Genomic DNA, 24066 nt, shown 5'->3' with positions numbered 1-24066 from the left:
TTAAAGCAAATTCTTTCATTTATTTGGATTAATTCTTAAAGAAGCAATAGTAGAAGTAGTAGTAGCAGTAGAAAAAAAAAAAATTATTTTGCATTCCTTATTCCGGTTCACTTTTGACCGGATACCAAAAAAGCGTTGAAACGGAGATTGTAAACTGGAAAATTTGTGTGTGTTGGGAGCAAACTAGAGTGAAACAGTCCTTCCGACACAACATGTGTAGGGTCCTTCCGACACAATGTGTGTGTTAGTTAATTACTGAGGATGCGTGTGTTCAAAGTCTTGAGTCTCAACAAGACCTGTGGCAAGACAGTGTCCGTGAGGAATTGGCAATCGACGCAGCTGGTACTTGTGGGTGCATTGGCAGCGAATTCGTGCGGGTGGTGCCACAGCCTGCGGAGTGTGCGAGTTGCGATAATTATGACATGATGAAATTCTAGAAGGGATTAAATTGATGTCACTCAGCTCCTTATTATTGTTTTTTAGCCAGACATTTTATAAATAGTTCTCACTAAATTCTATAATTTGGACTATAAACTTCAAGGGTACATTAGTTTTGTGTGTTGGCACATTATATCAGGCTGGCGGATGTTATGCGTATTTTGCCTACACACACAGCATTAATAGCTAACTGGTTTTGTTTTGTTTTTGACTTGACATAGCAAAAAATTCATATTTTTAAAGGTGACGAAATAAAAACTCCCTTTGTTTTCCTTTTATGTTTGTTTTGTCTTTTGACCTGTCAAATTTTTTATTTTGTTTGTTTACATTGAGCAATATTGTACGGTCTGAAATCTGACAATTGTCATAAGATTCACAGGTCAGTACTGTTCCTCTGGTATGCAGGTGTCTTTAACTAATCATATTTTTTTTTTCTTTTTCAGGTGGAATGGCAGGCCTTCAGAACATGATGAAACAGTTCCAACAGGGAGCAGCAGGGAAATTGGGGAATATGTTAAACTTTAATGGAAAATAATACAGACATGTTTTTAAATTTTAGTGGAGGATGGGAGATGAGATGTATAAAGGGAAATGGTTCAGACATGTGATTTCAAGTGTACCTGCAATATGTTTGGATTTTTATTTATTTATCAGTCATTGTATGAGTATGAGCGTGTCTCGAGTGATTGAAGGTGTCAAATGGAGATGGAGACGGGTCCAAGATGAGGTGCTTTTTAAGAAATTATGTCATAAAAAATCAAGGTCAGAGTCTTTAATTATTTTTTTTTCTGTATTTAGGTTTAATCTTTGTTGAGATATAATGAAAAGCATTTTTGGAAGAGTTGATTTAGGGTGGTTGCTTTTTTTTTTTTTTTTTTTTTTTTAATATCATCGAGCTACATTTAAGTAGTTAATTATCATAAGGATACAATGCACGACATTATGATTTGTAAAACAATTTTTTACCAATTGAAAAGGAAAATAAATTACACTAAAAACACCAAAACGAAGTATGCAAAGTATTCCATTGTGAGACAATGTCAACTACAAGATAGTTTTTAATCAACAATCGTATAATTAATTATGTGTTATTATTGTGCAGACAAACAAATTATTGTCATTATAAACTCCATTGATTTTTGATTGATACAAATTTGAATGTGAAAGGAATAATCAGTACCAAAACAATGACTTGGTCAACTTATTTGATATTTGTTCAAAATTTTTAATGAAACAAATTTAATCTGTTGGATGCGGCGTGGATTTTTTTTTTTTTAATTCATCTGGACAATCATTAAGGCCCAAGGATTTGGTTAGTGTTGTCAGATTTAATGATTTATCAACAGGCCATCAATGAATGAAATATTTGATAATATTCTTAGAGTTTCAATAAACTTAGGTTAATTATCAACCAATATTACATGGCCTTATTTTTGTGTGAATATTTAAAAATAATTCATTACAAATTATTTATTGTTAGTTATTTCATTGTTTTAATACGAAGTTATTGTGTTATGAGAAGACGTATTATTATCATCACCACCATCACTTCAGCACTATTGTAATTACTTCTGCCATGCCAACACCACAGCATTCATTACCGCCAACACCATCATCACATTATTATATGTCAAGTAGCTTTGCTATCAGCAAATCAGTAATTATTTAAGTATATGGTGAGGGTGTGATTAAACTCGTTCTTGATTCAAATTCTTTTCTTTTTGTATGACTGAAATTGACCGGTCAGAGTATGCAATGAATGGAAGAATCTAATATTAAAATGTGTTATGCATGGGGTTGTGAGAGTAAATAAAATGAAAAAAAATTATACATAAAAATAAGCGTTTTCTTCATGTATATTTTTACATTTTTACTTCTAACAGGACGAGGGAATGGCTTGCCCCTTGTGATTTAGCTTTTTTATATGTTCTATCCCTGTCTTTTATTCTTTCCATTTGGTAAAGTCCCAGTTCTGGAATGATGCCATTTGATTAGGCTCGAGCCCTGCAAATAGAGATATTTTATCTTGTAAATTTGTAAAATAAATATTGTTACCTGCTGTTATCAATTATATATGGTTATATTGAACCGTTGAGCGTATTTTTCTCAACAAGATAGAAACTTAAGTATTGTTAATCCAAATAATAGCTCTAAGGGCTTCATCAGCAGAGTAATATCTTAGAATTGCCTTTAAATCACTATCAAGGAAGATTTGAGTCTAGCTAATGTGTCTGATTTTGTAAGCTTTCATTGCTAAGAGTTCCATGTTCAGGATCCATAATGAGAGAATGCTCCCTCACTAGATATTTAGAGCGGAGGAATTAATCTAGTCTACAGTCAATTTGTCGTGATCCATGAGTCAATATTGATTAATATCTTAAATTTTATCATAATGTTTGACAATTTTGTATTGCAACTACAGCCAGAGGCTGAACGATTGTCATTTTGTGAGAAGGTAGTTTTGCTGCAAAATACAGTCTGCTCACATAAACAGTCCCTACACTTGTGCGGTGTTGACTATAAGCAGGATTCTCTCTGAAGCTGTTGAGTTTTTCAATTATAATAATAAGAAAAAATAATGGGACCGCCTGCGGGTGTTTGTAACATGAAAAAGTTGATTCCCCATGGACTGCTCCTTATCTTCTATTTCTTATATATTTCCCCTTTTATATTTCTTTCAATCCTTCTCTTAGAATGGGTCAACCCTCGCCAATGCTTCTCGAAATGGAAGCAGTCAAATGGTTTTTCCGTTGTTTTTTAATGTGAGGAAAAAGGAACATTTTCAAAGGTTTTCAGCTTATCAATAATTTCAGTGTAGCCCTTTTGTGGTGATGCAGCTTTCACTAACTATACATTGTTTTTTTTTTTTTCATGCCTTGTTAGTGATAAGCACTGGGACTAAGACCGTTCTTTTGCAAGTTGAACATTTCATTTAGGATATTTTGTTTTTGTTCGTTTTTTAAGGTGCACTTGCAACACATTTAGGTCATTTCAGCGCCAGTAAAAAGGAAAATTGGAGTAAGAAAGTTATTACAATTGAGGGAGAATGGTTCAAATAGGGAACAGATGTAGATTCCAAGAGCATACTACCAGTGTACTTGGTTTGAGATCACCTAAAAGTCTCATCCAGACACAAGCACAGGTCCCCACAAAGGGGAATACACTTAAATGTTTACAAACCATTATATTATATATTTATACCAAAAAATGTACATAACAGATGATTTACAAGGAAAAAAAATATCTCCCAAAACTATAGCTATACCTTTGACTGTTTCCCTCCCTGTCATGGACGGACTCTGGCCTGGGCTTAGACAAAACCAAGTAATTTCATTCCAAGACAAAGACATAAAGCAAGATATATATGGATATAGAAGACACAGCACGTGACTTCCATGCCAATTATGGGAGGTCAGGAACCCCCGTCATTATTGAGGATGCTGGATAGCCACTTAAATGTCCTTACACTTTCGTTTTAAGGGAGAAAGTAATAAATGTCCTTGAAGTTGAATGGATTATACTCAGGGATCACAATAGAACAGCTGGGAAGTTTTTTGTTTATAAGGGTTTTATGGCGCTTGCAACACATTTAGGTTATATCAGCGCCAGTAAAAAGGGGGAAAAAATGGGATAGTAAAAAGTTCGAGAATTACAATTAAAAGCACCCAAGAAAAAGTAAGAGTAAGACAGGGGAACTGGGAACAAATAGGGATCAGATGTAGATTCCAAGAGCATATCACCAATGTACTTAGTTTGAGATCACCTATAAGTCCATCTGGACACAAGCACAAAATCCAACAAAGAGGAATACACTCAAATGCTTGCATTATACATTCAAAATAACAAATATGATAATAAATAACAGAGAGATGATTTACAAGGAAAAAAATATCATCTCCCAAAACAATAACTATGCATTTGACTGTTTCCCTCCCAGCTTGGACTCCGGCCATGGCCAGGACAAAACCAAGTAATCTCATTCCACGATAAAGACGGAAAGTTTGTTGGAAAACAGATATAAGTGGATAGAAGACACAGTATGTACCCCCCTGCCCACTATGGGAGGTCAGGAACGCCACCCAGACAGCTGGGAAGGCAATCATCTGACAAAATGAACCAGTTCTTTTTTTCCCCTCATGCTATACATGAATGATGAATGGAATTTAGACAAATAGCCTAAGAAATATAAGTGGTTAAATACGGGACAGACAGTTTTAAAGACTTAAGAGTTCAGTGACAGCAACACAGTTGAGTTGAACACATGAATGTTACAAAAATTAAGAGAGAATTTTGACAAAGTCAGACAGACATCTTATTCCCACGATGAGATTGTTCCAGAGAGATGAATAAAATCAGATGAAGGAGATGGCCGAGCCTATAATTATCTTACACTGGGTATGTGTAGCTATTTAAATAAACTTTTCCAACATATTTTTCTTTGCTAATGACATGAGTTTATTTTTCTTCTGGACAACAAAGTTTTAGTATTTCTCAGGCACATTTGTCATAGGTTTCCTCGAACTCCTCGGGACCTATGGGGGGGGGGGGGGGGGTAGTGGGCTCAGCGTTATGGTCTTTTGCTTCGTACTCGAAAGATACCTAGTTTAAACATCCACCTTGTTATGTGGCCGTCAACAAGCCACCTCTCCTTAGTTCATTCAATTTGTGGCTGACACCTAGGTTATTCCAGTCTTTCGTTTGAGTAAACCCAAAGATAAATTTCCGCATTCGGATAAAGAAAGGAAACTTTATTATTATTTACTTTATTGACGTTACATTGGTGTGTGTCAGTTGGTGGAGAGAGGGGGGTATTACCGTCATATCATTCATTTACTACTGTAGCCAACCATTAACACATCATGGTGCTTGGCTTTGAAATTGGAACTAATGACGAAGTGATAAGAATAAGCAGAGAGGTGTCTTTTATATGAAATGGCAATGGAGTGTGTGAGTGGCTGTGTGTGTCTGCATGTGGGTTATATTGCTTACACACACATGCAGTGTAAATAGATACACATATAGGTAACTGTCAATATCACAGTATGTCATCAGTGTTCAAAATTAAAGGTCGCAATTTAAACAACAAACTTAATTCGGTCTAATTGATTTTTATCCATTGGCTGGGTGAAATTAGTTCGAGGAAACCGTGTTCATGGTAAAAATTTGAGGAAGGAATGGAATGATAACAAAGAATATTAAGGAAAAAATTAGTTCCCGAGTAAATCATGTGTTCAAGGTAACCGTGCTGGAGTGTAATTATAATTATCATAATAATCATCATAGTGGTCACTACATAATAACCCAATCTTAGAGAAAACATTACCTGGTTACTAATTGGAGTGGATATGAACATGAAAGGAAAAGCAGGGGGGGGGGGGGGGAGGGTAATACTGGAAGATCAAAGAGGCAGGAAAATTTCTGAATAGGATTTGTTGGCTGTTTTAAATAAAGAACAAGCCTTTGTTATATTTTTTTCTGTTAGAGAATTGTCCAGAGAGGTGGAGCCCAGTGGTTTCTGCTGCACCATGCCTCCTCGACCAAATGACACAATTTCTCCCTACTATTTGATAAGACTTTCATCTTTCTTATACTCAAATTCTCTGAAAGTTTGTCTATCTATTTACATGTTTGATATAATGTAAAGTAATTGCAAACGCTTTATTCACAGGGCCTACAAAGTAGTCCAATCATTAACATTTTCCGTGACATTTACATATTTTAAAAGCCTTTTAGTTTTATTCAGAATGAACAAACACAAGTTTACCAAAAATCATACCTGCCAACCCATAAAGAAAAAAAATAGGATGCTTCTTTAAAAAAATAGGAGTCTAGGGAAAAAAAAAATAAGACAAAAGGAATTCAGGAGATTTCAAATCGACTGTATGGTTAATCTGCACAAGATCTTAAAGCATGGAGCATGAAACCCATTGGCTCTCACGGCATACCTGTGTTTCTCGCCTGATTGAGCAGTGGGAACCACTTAATCTTTACTTTACTGCAGAGTGATTCGCGACAAAGTAACAGTAAAAATGACAGGATAAGGAGAGTTAATAGATTTTTCACTAATCCAACTTCTCGTCTCTATTGCCTCTTTCTGCGGGATGCCTTGCCACTGTTCACATCATGCAACCTTGCTTTTCAACAGGACTCCCCTCAAATCCATATAATAATGCAATGACTTCATGACTTATTCACAGAGCTATTGATCGATTTGTGAAGACATCAACCATTGAAAGTGAGGCGAAAATATTTCAAATTGAGCACTGGCTTCGAAAAAATCAAGTGACGAGGGAGGAACTGAAAATTGGCAGTGACGTTAGCGCTCATTTGTGCACTCTTAAGGCAGAAAAGAAATTAGAAAAGTCAGATGAAGATGAGTTTGTTAAACTTAAAGATGTGAGAAATTTTTATAGATCTTCTTTTTCTCAGTTGCTAAACATTAGAGGAAGGTCCAATGTTCCTAAGGCTTTTGTTTCTTTTCTAAATGATAAGTTTGGAATTGTGCCTCCAGAACACAAAGATCAACTGTTGTGTGAATTTGCCAAATTCAGAATAACGAAGTTTGATGAGGATGTGACAGCAAAAAACAGTGGACAAACTGTGGCATGGTATCAGCCAGCTAGAGACCATGGACAGGGAGCAGAAATTTCCATTGCTATGTAAATTGGCTGAGGCTGTCCTATCAATACCCCACTCAAATGAAGATAGTGAGCGAATTTTTTCTACAGTTCATACTGAGTTTTGGTCAGCAATGTCAACAGAGACTCTATCATCAATGCTGGTGATGAAAACTCAACTTCTTGCCCAAGACTGGAAGTGTTCTCTGTCAGCTTGGAGGATGCACTCTTTAAAAAGATCAGGAGTGCTACCTCTGATTCCCTGCAAAAGGAATGTTGCATCTGTGATGCATCGTGTATATATGTACATAGGATTCTTAATATTTTGGTTGAGTATAACTTAGATGAATTTTGCCATAAAATGTAGATATTTCGAGTTGAAAAAAAATTACCAGTTTTGCCTGCAAAATCCCAGTTTTTGACCTCACAGGTCTCAGGTTTGCTGGTGAGAGGGTTGGCAGGTCTGTAACTGATTTTAAACTGGAATGGCTTACAACAGTTCAGGTTTGTTTTTTTTACCAGTGGTCAGAAGTGTACCTGCTTCATGAGCTGTCAAACTGCTAATTTGGAAACTTGATAATTACTTAATGGGGGTATATGTGATTTTATCTTGTAATAGACTGAAATCAGAAAGTAAAAATAAAATTTAAGTCACTCAATGGCAATTAATCTAGCAGCTGGACAAAAGTGGAAATGTTTGGTAATTAAGCTTGTAAGATAAGTGATTTTATTGTAAACATGGATTTGCGTGGCTGTGAACCAAATTTAGATTTTGAAAGTCTCTAACTCAAAACTAATTGACTAAAACGATTTGTGTTTTATTAGACGAAGTGGCAATATAGAGGGGTATTTTCAATAATAAAGTCAAATTACGAAAAAGTGGTGGCTAATTACAAAAAGGGCTTTTACAATGTGGGTTAATAGTCGGTGACCCCTGTAGTAATAATAATAACAATAACAACATTTTAAAAATGTGCAATTCTGGAATGGCATAATATATGCCAACCTTAGATAGGGCTTTAGTTGTTCACTTTTCATAATTCCTTACTTGGTATTCATTACCATCAGATCACATTTATAACTAAATGAACAAAAATTTCATATGTGCTTGTTAAAATTAATTTTATGGCATACATAATAATTTTTTTTAAAGGGTGACAGATTTCTGAACAACAAAAGGCAGATAATTAAAATTGCATTCCACTCTCATCAGATATAAGTGATAAGGCATCCAATTTTCTACTCTACCACCTTAGGCCCCTTTCAATGCGAATGAAAATATTTGTAACAGATGAGGGTATGCCAATCTCCAATTTTCCGGTGTAAATGGCATGTGCTGCAGCAAATACGACGGTGCCAACACAGAAAGCAGAAATTGGTACAGCTCTGGATACAATCTGTGAAATGATTCACATTAAAACAGACATTAAATATGAAGGCATTTACATAATCTCGATTTTTTTAAAAATAATAAACAGTAGTTTTGATAAGAGGCAATATCCACTGAATGTGCTCAAAGCGCTTTACAAGTTACTCCTGGTCAACAGCAACTTATTAGGCAAGGTATGACACCTGAAGATGCTCTTACATTTTTTTATTTAAAGGGGCAGATACCAGTCTGGTACTCATTTTACACCTTAGTACAGTGAGAAAGTGAGTAAAATAGCCTTTTCTAAGGACTCAACTTTATGCCACCCACAGCAGGACTTGAATGAATGACCTTCAGGTCAGAGGCCCAGTGTTGAACCATGACCATAAAGCCGAGGAGGGTGACAAATTAAAATAAAATAATAAACCGAAGGACAGTTACTAGAGGAACAGAGTCCATATGCTTCAGTTTAATGAAAAAAAAAAAAGTCAATCAATGGAGTCAAACTTATTATTACCATCTTAGAAATTCAAATCAGGATTGATATTAATTACACATGATAATTCTATGGGTGTCCTGAAAACTCTACTGGCCTCACAACCAAAGGGACCACCAGTATCGGTTTCTGAATCCTGCTCACACAGCATTGGGTAATTTAAGTTCCATTTGATCAACAACAAAAAAAGGTAGTCCTTCGGAACCATAAGGCCCATGGAGCCAAAGTTTATCCCGGTTTCTATAGTGTGAAATGGACAATAGCAATTGCTTGCTACCCTTTGTATAGGTCGCTTGTCTATCGCAAAGTACTCTTTGCCAGATCTAGCAGACCCAGCAACCCCTTCACTGCTGGGTAGACAGGGGGGCTCAGAAAAAAAATCTGCACCTAGGATCGATCTTGATTCCCTTACGTGTGAAGCCAGTGCTCGACCAACTGAACTAACAGGACGCCCATTTGATCATCCTATCGACAGGTGTATTAAGGCAACTGTGACTGTAGATTAAATACTACAAAAACCAATATTATCTCTGGCTCCATGAGTTTTACGGCTCTGATGAGTAACTACACACAATAGTCAAGGACTAGTAGAGAAATGAATAAAAGATTTTCTTTTTTTTTTTTCAAGTGTTATAATCATGTACAGTATGTTTTCCTTCAAAATCATAGCAATATATGTTGTAACAAAACTGGATTTTAGCATTCACAAAAAAGCACACATTCTAATCTTAACACATGAACCTCCTCCCTCCATCCCCCAATCAAAACGCTACACCTTCAATCATCCATATATCTACTTCATACTTAGGCACTATATGTCACTTGTGACATATTATATCTTTGTACCAATGTTCTTAAAACAACCTGTATACGTCGCACTATAGTTAAGGGTAGAAATGAGTGGAAAGTACCTAAGGTAAAGCTCCAAGCCAGCCACAACAATGAACATGTAAAACCAGACAATGCAACATGCTCAGCACTACCGGTCACAAGCAGGATTAAATCATTAGACCACAAAGCCGCATTATTATGAACACTCATAGTCACATATCGTAATATATATTATCTCCTAGTCTAATATATATCTCTACTAATCAATAAAAGGGAGTGCACAAACCTTGTCTTGCCAAGCTCTCTTTGCAATGCATTGATGGTAACGGATCCTAGTGAAAGCCACCTTGATAAGTTTTTTAAAAAAAGGAAGAAGAAAGAACGGGATTTGATCATTGGCACTGACAAATATGTTCATGAGATACAAATGCATCTTAACCCCCATTATCACAATGCGCTCTTATAAAAATGTACCAGGCAAGTGCCCTTATTTTTTTATCAATTAGCTTGAAGCGCAAATTTTGGTTTGTTTTTGTTTTTAAGGGTTTTATTATGACTGCATCACATTTAGGTCATATCAGCGCCAATAAAAAGTAAGAAAATACCTTTGAATTGAATTGAATAGAATTCCGTTCAAATAATCATATATTGTCAGCATATTTATACAACTTCATTGAAGCACAAAAAGGAAATAACATGCATTTCCATTATAAAGATTGTTAGCTTCTAGCTGACAGTTTGAAGATTCCATTAACTGACCAGTCACAAGCAGCTTCAATAAGAACAGCTGAATGAGACCCATAAAACTGATATCTTAAGTTTCTAAAAAATGGCATTGACAATAAGAGAATACCTTTCACATAATCGAAAGAAAATGCTTTTAGAGAAGTTTAAATGGCAACTAAAAATGCCATGATATTAATAAAAGAACCAAGGCTAAATTTAAAGTTCTGATCCAGACACTTAATAACAATTCTTGTTAAATACATGTCTCTTCTTACTCATCTACAACATGCATACATACCATTGTGTACAAAGGAATCCACGTGCGAGGAAACATCCACATAAGGAAGTTGTCAAACTTTTTTCTCACCAAGAATAATTTAGAGTTCACCGAGGCACGCATCTGAAATATAGTCGTTTCATAGAAGAATCTATACCTAAAAATTAAATTCAAAACTTAAACTTACATCATAGGTAAATAAATACAGAACAGATTAAGAAAAAGATAAATCAATTAAAATATCTTTATTCCCCCTCAAAAAAAAACAGAAAAACATTTTAGCCAAGAAGCTAAACATGACCTTCTTCCTCAATTCGATATTATGTCTGTACGAGTCATGCAATAAAAACTGAATTCAGAGTAAAAGTCAAAATACAGTCTCTGCTCATTACCTCAATATAGTTGTACATTGCAAGATCACAGATTGCTTTGGCATCAATACTCCTTGTTTTTGTATACTCGGGCAAGGCCAGAGCTTGGATATGAAAGAGAAAAAAGTGTAGTGAATAAGTTTCAAGATTAAAATGGTGGTTTAAAAAGGTCATCAATATAATATATAATGGTTTTTATCTATTGTCATACATACTTTCATGACTAAGAGAATCTGAAGTACATGAAGCACACCAATAATAAATTACATTTATATGACGCATTTTCAATACATATGTGCTTCACAAATATATTATTCAAACAGACATATGTACAGACAGAGATACATAAATGCATACATGCTTATATAAATTCACCCATACATACATAATACACATTGTATCTAACCTTAATGTTATACATTGAATAAGTCTAAAGTAGACAGCAACATTTTACATGTAGGACAAGACTGATGCATATCGGGCACTAAACAATAAAACAAAGGACGAAATCTTAGCTTTGAAATATGAACTGATATACAATTTACACATAAAGTAAAGCTCACATACACCAACTTAGTGAATCAGAAAATATTAAAAATTCGATTTTATAATCTAGATAACTTAAGTAATCTAAACAGGTCTAGAATGTATAAGAAATCATCACACTATTCCAATTTGACTCACTTCTTACTATTTCAATAGATACACTGTATTTTCCCTTGATATAACTGGTTTTGGCTATATCATAAAAATTATATCTCCTTGAGTTTGACTTACACTCTATGTTTCTTATGACTTTAGTATTATATTACAAATACTAAATGTCACACATACCAAGATCATTGTTGAATTTATCCAGCATTTCATCAAGGACGATGCAGTCTTCAAACCCCTTTGAGAATTATAATTTGGAAAAAGAATGAAAATAAAATCTTAAATAATTTATTCCCAACATATATATTACTTGGATAATCATATGGAGATTGGTTTTTGTATGCATTGTTATCATCATCTACAGCACAGTCAACTTTATCGTCTTTAATATCATCATCATGATTGTCATAGGTGTCAAAGTCAATGTTATCATGATCATCATTATCATCATCTCAACTGATCTTAAAACTCATTTCTGAAATTAATTTAATGGGATCCATTTTCATAAACAAGAAAAGATCTATAAGAAAATAAAATGTAAAAAAAAAAAGCATGCAAGTCCATTTCATTGAAAACAAAAAAAATCTAACGATCAAAACTCCTACAGCATTCATTCCTTGTCCGTAGAATGGAACCATAGCATGAGCAGCATCTCCCATTATGACCACTTTGTCTTTCAAATGATATGGTGAACACTGAAAAACAGAAAATATCAGTGTTTCATCCTTTGTTATCAACCAAGTAAACTAAACTAGAGAAAAATATTGGATCAAGGAGGATTAAATTAAAACTTCAAGAAATTCACTATTACTACAATAGGGCCTCAAAAAAAATGGAGGTCTACTCGTGGAAATGTAAAGTCATCCTTATCACAACAAATTGAGACATATTGACAATGACTACTCAATACACTTACAAAAATTGGAATCTACAACAGAATCTGAGTATCTAGGAGTATCTTTTGACCACAAGATATCGAATCATAATGTGGATAAACTTTCTAGAAAAAAGAAAACAAAACATCGGTAATAATATAATAATAATAATAATAATAATAATAATAATAATAATAATAATAATAATAATAATAATAATAATAATAATAATAATAATAATAATAATAATAATAATAATAATAACCATCAACACTTTTAGTATTCTGAGAATTAAAATAAAAAATATTAAAAGATATGATTCTTTGGGCAATCATGGAATTCAGTTGTATCATGTAGAGATCAGCAAACTCAAAAATTAGTTGAAAAAATAGAAAATATCTATAGAAGAGCATGCAGACGTCTCTAACAAATATATAATACAATATAATAAAATAAATATTGTGAGCCAGCCATGATGGAAAGACAACTCTTTATAAGCTTGAATGGCCTCAACTCAAATCATGCAAGCAAATGAGCACATAATTATTCCACTAAACAGAATAAAAATCTCATCTTCACCCAAGATTGCTCTCAGTCATGTTTCTTGTGAAGCGAGTGCTCTACCAGTGAGCTTTCAGGAATTCCAATGCTCATGAACGCCAAGATATGTGAATGTCTCATGTGGCTGGAACGTAGAACTGTTAATTTGATTTATTGTAAGATTGGAGTGATGGGAACACACATAGACTTTTGCATCTCATGAACTTAAACTGACAGTATTGCATTGGATTAGATTGGAAAATGAAAATTTTTCACAAATGTATTAATTATGGATAAGTATGAAACATTAATAATCTCCAATTTTGAACTTACTTTGACAGAAACCATTGGTAAACCTTTGCTTGACAGAAATGATTCCTTTAAGAATTCCCTGCATAAATAAATAAAATAATAATAATAACAATAATAATAATTGTAATACATGTAAATGACTCAAAATTTCTCAGATTGCCTCAGTTACAAGAAAATTTGATTAATATTATGTTGGTCGTGAAAAACAGGTGGGTTATTGGACAAAGAAGCCAGATATTAGAGGGGTGTATTTAATTTTTTAAAATTCTGTTACATAAGCATATTTGGTTATACATGACGTGGGCAATCACATGGTGGGTTATTTGGCAATGGCCACGGCTAAAATTTATTATATTACTGTTTTGTTGTTATTATTATCATTACTGTCATCATCAACATTATTATTATTATTATTATTATTATTATTATTATTATTATTATTATTATTATTATTATTATTATTATTATTATTATTATTATTATTATTATTATTATTATTATTATTATTATTATTATTATTATTATTATCATTAGTATTATTATTATTACAGTCCAAGCCGGTTTATTGGGATGACTTGATTCCTGACAAATCGTCCCAATTAAGCGACGTCCCCATTAAGTGGTGGCTATGAAATTGAGAAAATTTTCATATTTACCATAGTCCAGTCTGTATTTTTTCAGACTTGTGACGGGCAATGCAACTTCTAACAAAAGATCCCTTTGCACATCAGTTTACAACAACGTTTATCAGACAGTGACATTTCATAGCAATGACTTGAAAATTTTTTTAAAAACATCTTTCTGGGAAATACTACGCTTAACCTTATTTCTGAGGTAGCAAAGAACATCTGATTTCCTGGTTTGGGGTGTGAACTCACCCCATGACTATCAAACAAGAAAATATGTGGAAAATCCTATTTCCTGGTTTGGGGTGTAAATACACCCAATGACTCTTATGTAGGAAAATATGTGGAAAGTCTGATTTCTTGATATGGGATGTAAACACACCCCAAACCAAGAAATGGGAGATTCCACATATTTTTCTATATGGATATTATGGGGTGTAAACACTATTTTAGGAAAAGTCATGTCTACTCCAAAAACTCAGGGTTTTTTTTACAAATTAAAAACATACCCCAGGGGTGTGTTTACACCCCAACCTCAGAAATAGGGTTAAATCAAAGCCCTATCTCCACTGAGTAAAAATCTTTTTTAATTATGAAAATCCATTCATAAATAAAAGAGTAATACAGTTTCAAAGGTGCCATTTATTTGATGACCCCAAAGAGAACAAAAAACCCCAGAAAATATGGGACACTTTCTGCATTTTTTTCTGGTTTGTGGCGAGCGAGCGAGCGAGCGAGCGAGCGAGAGAGAGAGAGAGAGAGAGAGAGAGAGAGAGAGAGAGAGAGAGAGAGAGAGAGAGAGAGAGAGAGAGAGAGAGAGAGAGAGAGAGAGTGTGTGTTAATTTACTGTGAGGAAAAGAGAATTGGGCAAAAGTCTATTTCAAAGGGGACAAAGTTTGTTAAAAAGTTGAATTATCAACTGATTATTAAAATAAAATGTGACAGCCGACCCTCCTATGACGCAACAATGAAAAAAAGTGCCAAAAGAAAGTGAGAGTGGTGGCGTCTTCATATTTTCGCTGGACTGTTCCCAAGGAATTGTCCCAATGAAGCAATGTCCCCAATACTGGCTTGGACTGTAATATTATTATTATTATTATCATCATCATCATCAGGCCCCAATAACTGATTAGTCCAGCACAAAAATACCCAATTACTGTCACCCTACCGAATTATAGCTAAAATTTGATTTGTCTTCCAATTAGAATTTTTTGTTTGTTGATATCAAAATTAAGAATGTGGTCTTTTCTCTATGAAAACATTTTTGTTAAAAATTAATTATGCCCTTCCACCATCATAAGACATTGTCGCCTTGGCATTCCACGAAGGAAAACATTATAAATCTAAAATGTCATTTCATATGGCCATGCACGCCTTTAAAAGTAATTGCAATGTGCTGTAAAATATTCCTTAAGCATTTTATATTTTGCCATCGCACGCTCTTAGCTTTATCAATACATAGATATCATTTATATTATGTGTCATGTATTATTTTATAAAAAGTGAAAATGATGACAACATAAAAATCTTTTTGAGCCTTAAGGCCCACTGAATTTATTTCGTTAAAAGGATAGCTTTTTGCCACCTTTTGGAAAGATCCCCATGAATATAATTTGATTTTGGTACAAAAATTGGATTAATTTATATAAATCTGAAGGAACTCAAATTCAAGAAAAGGCCATACTCACTCTCCAAACAAAGGCACAGAGTCAGGAAACATCTCATTGAAAAAATTAATGACATCTTCTCCAGTTTTTATTTTGTCAAACATTTCGAATGGCATGAAGAGTGTTGCAGTAAAAGACTTGTCCAGATTTGGTAATGCAATCATCATGAATTCATTCCTTGGCCAAATGTGAAGATAATTTATTTCCATTGCAAACTGAAAGTGAAATGTAAATTTTTTCAATGTTGAAATTCATTGAAGACACGAAAAGTAAATATTTAAATGGGGATTTAAAAGTGGACAAGTATTCTAAGCATCTGTGATGGAAGGGTTTCCTAAAAGCAGGGTGACAAAAGGTGAAATAAAACCGTCACATCCTCATTATTGTAAAGTATGTAAATGGTACAAAAGATGTATAGAAGTGCGAAAAAAAAAGAATTTTAAAAAGTAAGCTGTGCGAACATTCCGAACCAGAACCTTACTTGGCAAGGCATCTTTTACTAGGTCCAGAGTCAGAAAACTGCAATGTGATCTGAGCTATTCACTAATAAAGAAAGGTATCTTCAAAATATTTTAGCATTTTGGCCAACTGATTTGTAAATCAAACACAATATACACAACCCTTTTCTCCACTGAATTCGACTAAAGAGGCTTTGTATTCAATAAATACTGTCATGTTATCTTATTTCATAAAATGGATTCTCTACCTCATTATCTGGACCAGGGGGAATATTGAGCTCCATATAGCCATGTGGAATGTATTCTTGCTGATAGTCAAATCGACATGACCTCATCATATGTTTACGAACAGTAGAATATGCTCCATCTGTGCCCACAATGAGATCAACATGTGAAGTCATCGTGTCACCTTTTTCACTTATAAGAAAATATACAAATATCATGATATAATAAATATTCAAAATTAAACCAAGAGGGGTAAAGATAAAAGGTGAGGGTGTAGTTTTAAGATGGAAATAATCTAATTTTGACTAATTCATATGACATTTCACCTACCACTTATTCTAGCGCACCATTTTAAGTTTTATGTAAAACGTTTTTTTCATTGACCACTTGGCTTTATTTATGACAAACATGTTTGTATTTATTTAGTTTTTAGAGATTAAGGGAACTTGTAACACACATGGGTCATTTAAGCACCAGGGAAAGTAAGATAATAGATTTGAACTGGAATAACAATAAATAGAAGATATGTAACTCTATATGTGACCTGGAGATAAAAAATATAAAGTGAGTAGATGTGACTCATATATAAGGGAACAACACAAAACAAACGACGTTTCGGCCCTTGGCCTTCGTCAGGAGACAGTAAACAAAAACACAAACAAATATGTAAATTTACAAAATATCACATTTTGTCAAATGTGGAAATAAAGTTAATGTGAGGAAAGGGCGTCGAGTGTTGATGCAAGAAGTGGCGCGAGATAAGGAGAGAGAGGGGGGGGAGAGAGAAAGAATGAGAGAGTGAGAGAGAATGGAGAGGATGTGTATATGTTTGTGTATGTGTGTCCGTGTGCGTATGTCTGTGTATGTGTATATATAGTAAAAGTAACTGCAAAAAGGTCTTTAACATGGGGATGGGGGTGAGAGAGCGATTATGAACAAAATGAGAGGAGGAGAGATAGGTAGATAGAAGGAGATAGAGAGAGAGAGAGAGAGGGGGAGAGAAATTAGAAGAAAATGAAAGAGGTGAGAAAGGGAAAAGAAGTAAATGTAAGAAATTCTTCAAATGTTATCTTGCTCTTTATGTTTATATAATAAAGCCAAAAATCCACTCACTTTTGGAAGGAGATCTCTCCCTTTCCTAAATCACATGAGACCAATTTGTGAGAGAAGTGGAGAGTTACATTGTCCTTTGTTTCTGCACCTAAAAGACAAGAATATAATGTTAAATTAATTCTTATTTCGAGAAAATAAATGCCTGCATCTTAATCAATAAAAATTTCACATAGAAAGGAGTAGAGTAGATCACAATTATTATTCAACATGTTTGGGGCTCAAACTGAGAAAGTGAATTGCTTTCCTATCAAGTATACCATGACTAATAAACAACATAAATATGTTAATAAAAGGGATGCAGTATGATAGTTCAGTATGTGAAATCAAACCAATCATAACTTATGGCGGTGACACATCATATGGTTTACCTTGTTTTGTTTGTTTTTTTAAAGAGAAGAGAAAAACAAAGCTTTCACATTAATAATAGATTAAATATTTGACTCACAGCTCAGCAGCACTTCATTTAATAGTCGCCTGTCAACCGACATTATATACTGGGGAAAGAGGATACATTGAAATAGCAATTTTGAAAGAAAGTATTTTTTGTGTTAGGCATTCCACAGTTTATGAGTGATTCTTTTAAAATAAACTCTCTGGAATGGATAATCATTGTCCTTCTACCTCATGCTCAGTAAAATGCATTTAAGCTGCTAAAAATATTTAAGCAAGTTTATCAAAGGAAAATTGCTTGAACACTTGTCTTCAGGGCTGCCAGGCAGGTTTGAAAAAATCCGCTCCAACCAAATGGGGTGTCTCTTGGACAGGGACTGAATTTCATAAATCACTATGAAAACTGAATTTTGAAGTAAGGTACATAAAAATGTTACTCTTTATAAATTAGCATTTCAATATTTTTTATTTTTTTTTAATTTTAAGGGTTTTACGGCGCTTGCAACACATTAAAGTCATATAAGCACCAGTAAAAAGGAAGAAAATGGGAAAATAAAAAGTTCTAGAATTACAATTAAAGCACAAAAGAAAATGTGAGACAAAGGGGAATTGGTTCAAATAGGGAAGAGATGTAAATTCATTCCAAGAGCACCATCAAAGTACTTAGTTCGAGATCGTTTGTTTGTTTATTGCTTTAGGTCTCTTCCAACACAAATGAGGTTATATGAGAGACCGCTGAAACAAAAAAACAAGCAATCTAACAAAAATAGTACAAATGTAAATCAAAATCATAACCTAAAGATATAAGCTAAATTATAAATAACCAAGAACAAACAGGCAGAAGATTTACAGAAAAAAAAATATCCCTGTCAAAAATACAATCACAAACCAAAGAAGCAGGATAGGCTAGTAAAGAGAAGAAGAAACGACATCACTATCGGATCGTACACCCATGCGAACATCATAGGTATATGATTCAAGGGTGATGCTCCCATCCAACCACCCGCTAGTTCGAGATCACCTTAAAGTCTCATCCAGACACAAGCACAGGTCCCACTAAGAGGAATCCACTCAAATGTTTACAAATCATATACAGGGTCCCCACCAAATCTTTGAAATTTTTTTCAAGACCCCCAAATTTTTTTCAAGACCCCATCACGCGGCGGAAAATTATTCCACCATGCGTTAAGAATGATTTTTAAAAAGCCATTTATCAATAATAAAATATCATTACTTCTTTAAATTATTGCACATGTACATTTACTAGTGTAGCCTTCAAAGAACAGATGATTATACTAGCTATTTATTAACCATTACATCTTACCCCTAGATTCCTTGCCATCAGTTGATTCAATTTTGCTTTCTCTTCATGATTCATCAACCATGCAATAGTACTCCGCCATATTTCCAATAATAGAGAGGTCCAATCTTTTCATTGTTCACTTTACTATAATACACTATGTACAAGACTATTTACAAACTGTCCTTCCTCTACAACAATTTCAAGGAGGCCTCCTTCTCCTCAAGTTTCTTAGAAATGGAGGCCAACTCCTCTTCAGTCTCTATGGCTGCTTTTCTCAGAGCATTTGCACTGGTGAATAAAGCTAATTGCTCCATCATCCCTGTCACTTCATCAGCCTTGTCTGATTGTTTTTCACTTTCCTCTTCTGCTAGTTTTCTTTTCCCACTTTTTTCTCCACTGCTTTTTTTCTCCTCCAAATAAGCTTTGTACCCTCTACTGGCTAATCCACGTGACTTAAATAAATTGTCACCAATTTCAAACTTTTCCATGCCACCTATGTGCCTCACATAATCCTTGATTTTGTTTTTCCCCTGACTTCCCAACCCATCACAAAATTCACGACATTTTCCCGACTTCACGACCCATCACAAAATTCCCGACTTTTTCCTGATTTCACGACCCGGTGGGGACCCTGCATAGAATATAATATGTAAACTGAACATAACACAATGCATAACAGAGAGATGATTCACAATTTTAAAAATATCATCTCCCAAAACTATAACTATACATTCGACTGTTTCCCTCCCAGCCAAGGAACTCCGGCCAGGGCCAGGACAAAACCAAGTAATCTCATTCCAAGACAATGACAGGAAACAATTGGAAAACGGGTTGTGGGGATAGAAGACACAGCATGTACCTCCCTGCCCACTATAGGAGGTCAGGATCCCCACCCAGGCATTTCAATATAAGAAATTTAGTAAAGATTATTGTACAATACATAGCTTAAACAAGAGAGTGCAGAGTAGATAGAGGGATTACTGTGCAGAAGAAATACATTAAACAAACTAAACAACGTCAATTTCAAAGGCCCCACCAATCCTCAAAAAGTAACCATTCACTGCCCCATATTAATATTATCTACATTTCTCTACTCATCGTAAATAAGCTCCTTCCTAACCATAATAATGTTGCCAGTTAATTTTCGGGAGAAAAAACTTTTTTTTTTTTTTTTATGGCCTCGAAAATTCCCGAAACAGCTTTCAACCGCGAGTTTTCGCAGTTCCGCGATCATCTGGCAGCCCTGGTCTTTATTACAAATCTTAATTTTTAGTTCTTATATAAAGTCCAGGATCCGAATAAATCCATTGAGGTAAATAGGCAAAGAACAAGCAGAGAAATATTGCCATGCTTGATTACACATTCCTTATATAATCATATATTTAAATATTCTTGAAGAATCCAACGGTTAAACAGTGTTAATCATTCTGAGAACATGACAGTAAAGAGTTTATCAACAACAGATCAATATCACTAAAATATAAACCCTTATTTACAGGCATTTTGATAACGATAGATGCATCTGGAGAAATGTTTCTAATTTTGTCTTTAATAAACAAAATAAACCCACCTGGTGTTTTTGGCCATAGGGTATTGGGCGCCTTTTCCCAGACTTATCATGTATCATCCGTGCATACATTGGAATGCCCTTTTCAACCACAACTTCCTCCATCCCAACACATTTCAAAGCTTCCCTGCCACGATGTGACAGGGCAAGATTGATGCTCCTTCCTTTGACAATTTCTGAGCTCCTGATATCTTGAGTATAAAGAACAACAAACTTGAATATTTATCACTAATTGTCTCAAAACGGTATTTGATTAGATTGTAACAAACTACAGGAGGACTGAAAGAGTTTGTGACATGCACAAGGGCCTAAGCTAGTCAGCATAACATGAGAGACACACAATCCAAGAAGCCAAAGTCCTTTTTAAAGAGACTGGCAACGATCCCAATTGATAGGCTTATTCTGAATCAAAGAAAGCTGCACCAATACTGTTTAGACCCTAATTATTTTATTAAACAACATAATATGATATATAACATCTTAAATTTTGTTGGTGAAAGTCAAGCAAAGGTATAAGTTGTGAGTGGTCAGGTGGGTGACAGTGTTCATGTTTTCTAGGCTTGAGATATCTTACAAATCAACAATACTAACCCACTTCATTCAAGTGTAAGATGGGGTGATAGATATTGCAAGAACGTTGGTATAAAATGACACACATTCATAGGTGTTTTATGGTGTATGAAAGTGGCAGATAGTTCCATACGGCCTCCTATTGACACACATTTGCACTGTGAAGTGCATAAAACAAAAAAAGTGAGCGCAAAATTCATTTATACTTACATATAATGGACATTGAACAAAAAAAACCACAACAAAAAATAGTAAAATAAAAAGTAAGTGTTTAAAGAGAAAGCAATAAAGTAATAATACACATCAAAAACAGTATGAGTGATGAATAGAACAACTAGCAACTTGCTGAGGATTGTAAACTTTGTTTCGAACAATGAAATCTGTATTCATCAATTTCAGAGTGGCTTTAGCAGGATAAAACAGATTTTTAAAAAAATAATCTGCCATGAATAGTTTTACATATTATTATCATGCTGACTATCCACCAATAGTTATAATCTTGACAAAGGCTGCCATGATTCATAAATAAAATAATTAATTAAAAATGGAAATTCATCCTAGATATTTGCCATTCTTCTAAAGTAAAGCAATGAGATCTACATTAGCATAATATGAAAAATAGATGGATCTATTAAGTTACCTTGTCTCATTTCATACAAATCAACCTTGAATCCTCTATGGGCCAAAAAACATGCATTTAAGGCACCGACCTGAAATAGAATATATAAAGGTGATCCTGAAACTATTATGCAGATGGACATGGTTTATATATTTTTAGATGTTGGACGTACATACTTCCAGATTTCCTCCACATGATGAACATCAATCAAAATTGTTGGCGGATGGAATGAATGAGAATGATCTAGATAATATATGAAAGATAAATGGTAAAACTTAAGAAAAAAAATTGATAATTTAGATGATAAGATGAATGACATCTCTTTTGATCTCAAAGCTGGTTTAGCTTCTTGAACTGCTTGATGACATTCGAACAGTGTTTCTATGGTGTAGTGGTAACTTCTTCAGCTTGTTTCAAACTTAAGATGCTGGTACCAGACGTAGCAACCAACAATTATCTTGAGGCTTCATTTCTTTAAAGAGTTTGACCAAGAATAAAGATTTTTTTTCATTTTAAGAAGCACGATACAATTGACAGTTTACCAATAAATATCATTATTCAAGGAATTAATCAGATGAGCAAGGAGCACGAGGTCATTAATGCCACTAAACTTAAGACCTGTTTTGTTGTACAAACAAAATAATACAATTTTTAAAAATAACGTTCATTAGCTCATGCAAGAGTCACAATATAAGAAAACATCATTTCTATAGATGAGGCCACTCTTTGCTCAATCTTATTTTTCATTTCTTATATTAAAGTATGCAGTTTCATACTGGTTAGCAAGACTGTGAACTACCCTTATAAAAAGACATTGAAAAAGATTTTTTTTTTTTTACATTATTTCAATTCCCATCTTATTGGTAACAAATGTTAATATAAACGTCTGTTGGTTAGTGTCAAGGTGGACAATGTAGTCTCACCAGTACACCGTCCATATATAGAGGAATAAATTTCGTTTAGGAAATAGAAAATTGATCAAAAAAGACATTGTAAATATGTAGGTAAGCTAGGTGGATCAGATACAGAGCATTACATGCATAACTAAAAATGCAGAAATCATTGTTACTCAATATCTTGTAAAACAGGTGAGTTATAACTTTTTAACCCTTTGATCTAGTTGGAATAAAAGTTGTAAAACTATTTATTGTTAAATCAAATGGGTCTTTAGATCAGTAAGCTTATCTTTGTTTAATTGATGCTCAAACAGCTGTTACCATTTGTTTTGGGCTTTGTTGTTTTTTTTGTGACACCCTTTATTTATAAGTCGACAGTAGGAATGAATAAGTAACACAGGCATTAAATTATCATTAGTTGTTCCTAGAGAGCTTGGGTGAGTTAACTTGTACCAAGCCCTTCAGGGCAGAGGGGAATGACACTGGATATGTCATTGGTAGGTATGAAGTTATCTCATTAAATCAATAAAAATGCACAGTATTGGTATTATAGATGTATAGATGAGAATCGCTAAACGCTAAATACTGGAAATATGCATTCGCTTACCAGACCGCCTCCACAAATTGCAACATGTTTTTTCCTCTGTGTTGCCATCGTCATTGAAGTGCCTGAATGCTATTGCTTGATTATATTGGTCTAAATTGATTTTCCTCTTGAAAACACAAACTCTATAATTCTATTAACAAATTTGTTTGTTCCTATGATTCTCATTCAGATAGTGGCATGGATCTATTTACTAAGGTAAAGTGAAAGCCTAGGTATACATCGGCGAGAGTCTATGGTCGGTGTATGTTAGTGTTGGGTTATTTGATCGCTTTTACCCGATCGACGATCGAGTCAGCGTCAACGAGTCAGTGTCCGATCTCAATGCCGGAAGAGCGAGTTCAGTAAAACGATCACTCGATCGTAAAACGATCAGCGGGTTGTGAGCTTGAGACGATCTTGACACGTGAGACGAGCTTGAGACGATCAGGATTCGAGCGAGCGGAGGGGTAACGAGTGTTTCGAATCATTTCAAATTCAAACGATCACAGTTTGCCATCCGATACCAATCGCCAATGTTTG

At 34.3% G+C, this 24066-nt stretch overlaps 2 protein-coding genes across 2 annotated transcripts in view; one reads left to right on the top strand and one right to left on the bottom strand.

Annotated features, from left to right (window-relative positions):
• LOC144958271 (signal recognition particle subunit SRP54) overlaps positions 1-2276 on the top strand; it is a 38918-nt gene extending 36642 nt beyond the window's left edge. Inside the window, exon 16 of the mRNA XM_078890136.1 lies at positions 882-2276. Coding sequence (XP_078746262.1) covers positions 882-973 — 92 coding nt within the window. The 3' untranslated portion in view covers positions 974-2276. The remainder of the gene's footprint in view (positions 1-881) is intronic.
• Positions 1285-23873, bottom strand: LOC144958277 (kynurenine 3-monooxygenase-like). Its single transcript, XM_078890149.1, has 14 exons — positions 23548-23873; positions 22066-22135; positions 20859-21046; positions 18041-18089; positions 17596-17683; positions 16506-16674; positions 15821-16014; positions 13528-13585; positions 12385-12474; positions 11960-12017; positions 11147-11229; positions 10776-10877; positions 10038-10097; positions 1285-8452 (listed from the first exon to the last, which is right to left on the bottom strand). The coding sequence occupies exons 1-14, from the start codon at positions 23599-23601 to the stop codon at positions 8300-8302; spliced, it is 1416 nt and encodes a 471-aa protein (XP_078746275.1). The 5' UTR covers positions 23602-23873; the 3' UTR covers positions 1285-8299.
• Positions 23874-24066: the final 193 nt, after the last annotated feature.

The sequence above is a fragment of the Berghia stephanieae genome, chromosome 1, assembly GCF_034508935.2.
Source record: "Berghia stephanieae isolate SIO BIC M18660-M18661 chromosome 1, UCSD_Bste_1.3, whole genome shotgun sequence".
Lineage (NCBI taxonomy): Eukaryota > Metazoa > Mollusca > Gastropoda > Nudibranchia > Aeolidiidae > Berghia > Berghia stephanieae.
The sequence above is the reverse complement of the archived record's forward strand: the minus strand, read 5'-3'. Positions and strand labels throughout refer to the sequence as shown.

Coding starts and splice junctions, on each gene's coding strand:
- LOC144958277 (XM_078890149.1), bottom strand. CDS start 23,601: ATGACGATGGCAACACAGAGGAAAAAACATGTTGCAATTTGTGGAGGC. Junction 16,675..17,595: donor GGAGAGATCTCCTTCCAAAA/GTGAGTGGATTT, acceptor TTTTCTTATAAG/TGAAAAAGGTGACACGATGA. Junction 16,015..16,505: donor CCCCTGGTCCAGATAATGAG/GTAGAGAATCCA, acceptor TTTCACTTTCAG/TTTGCAATGGAAATAAATTA.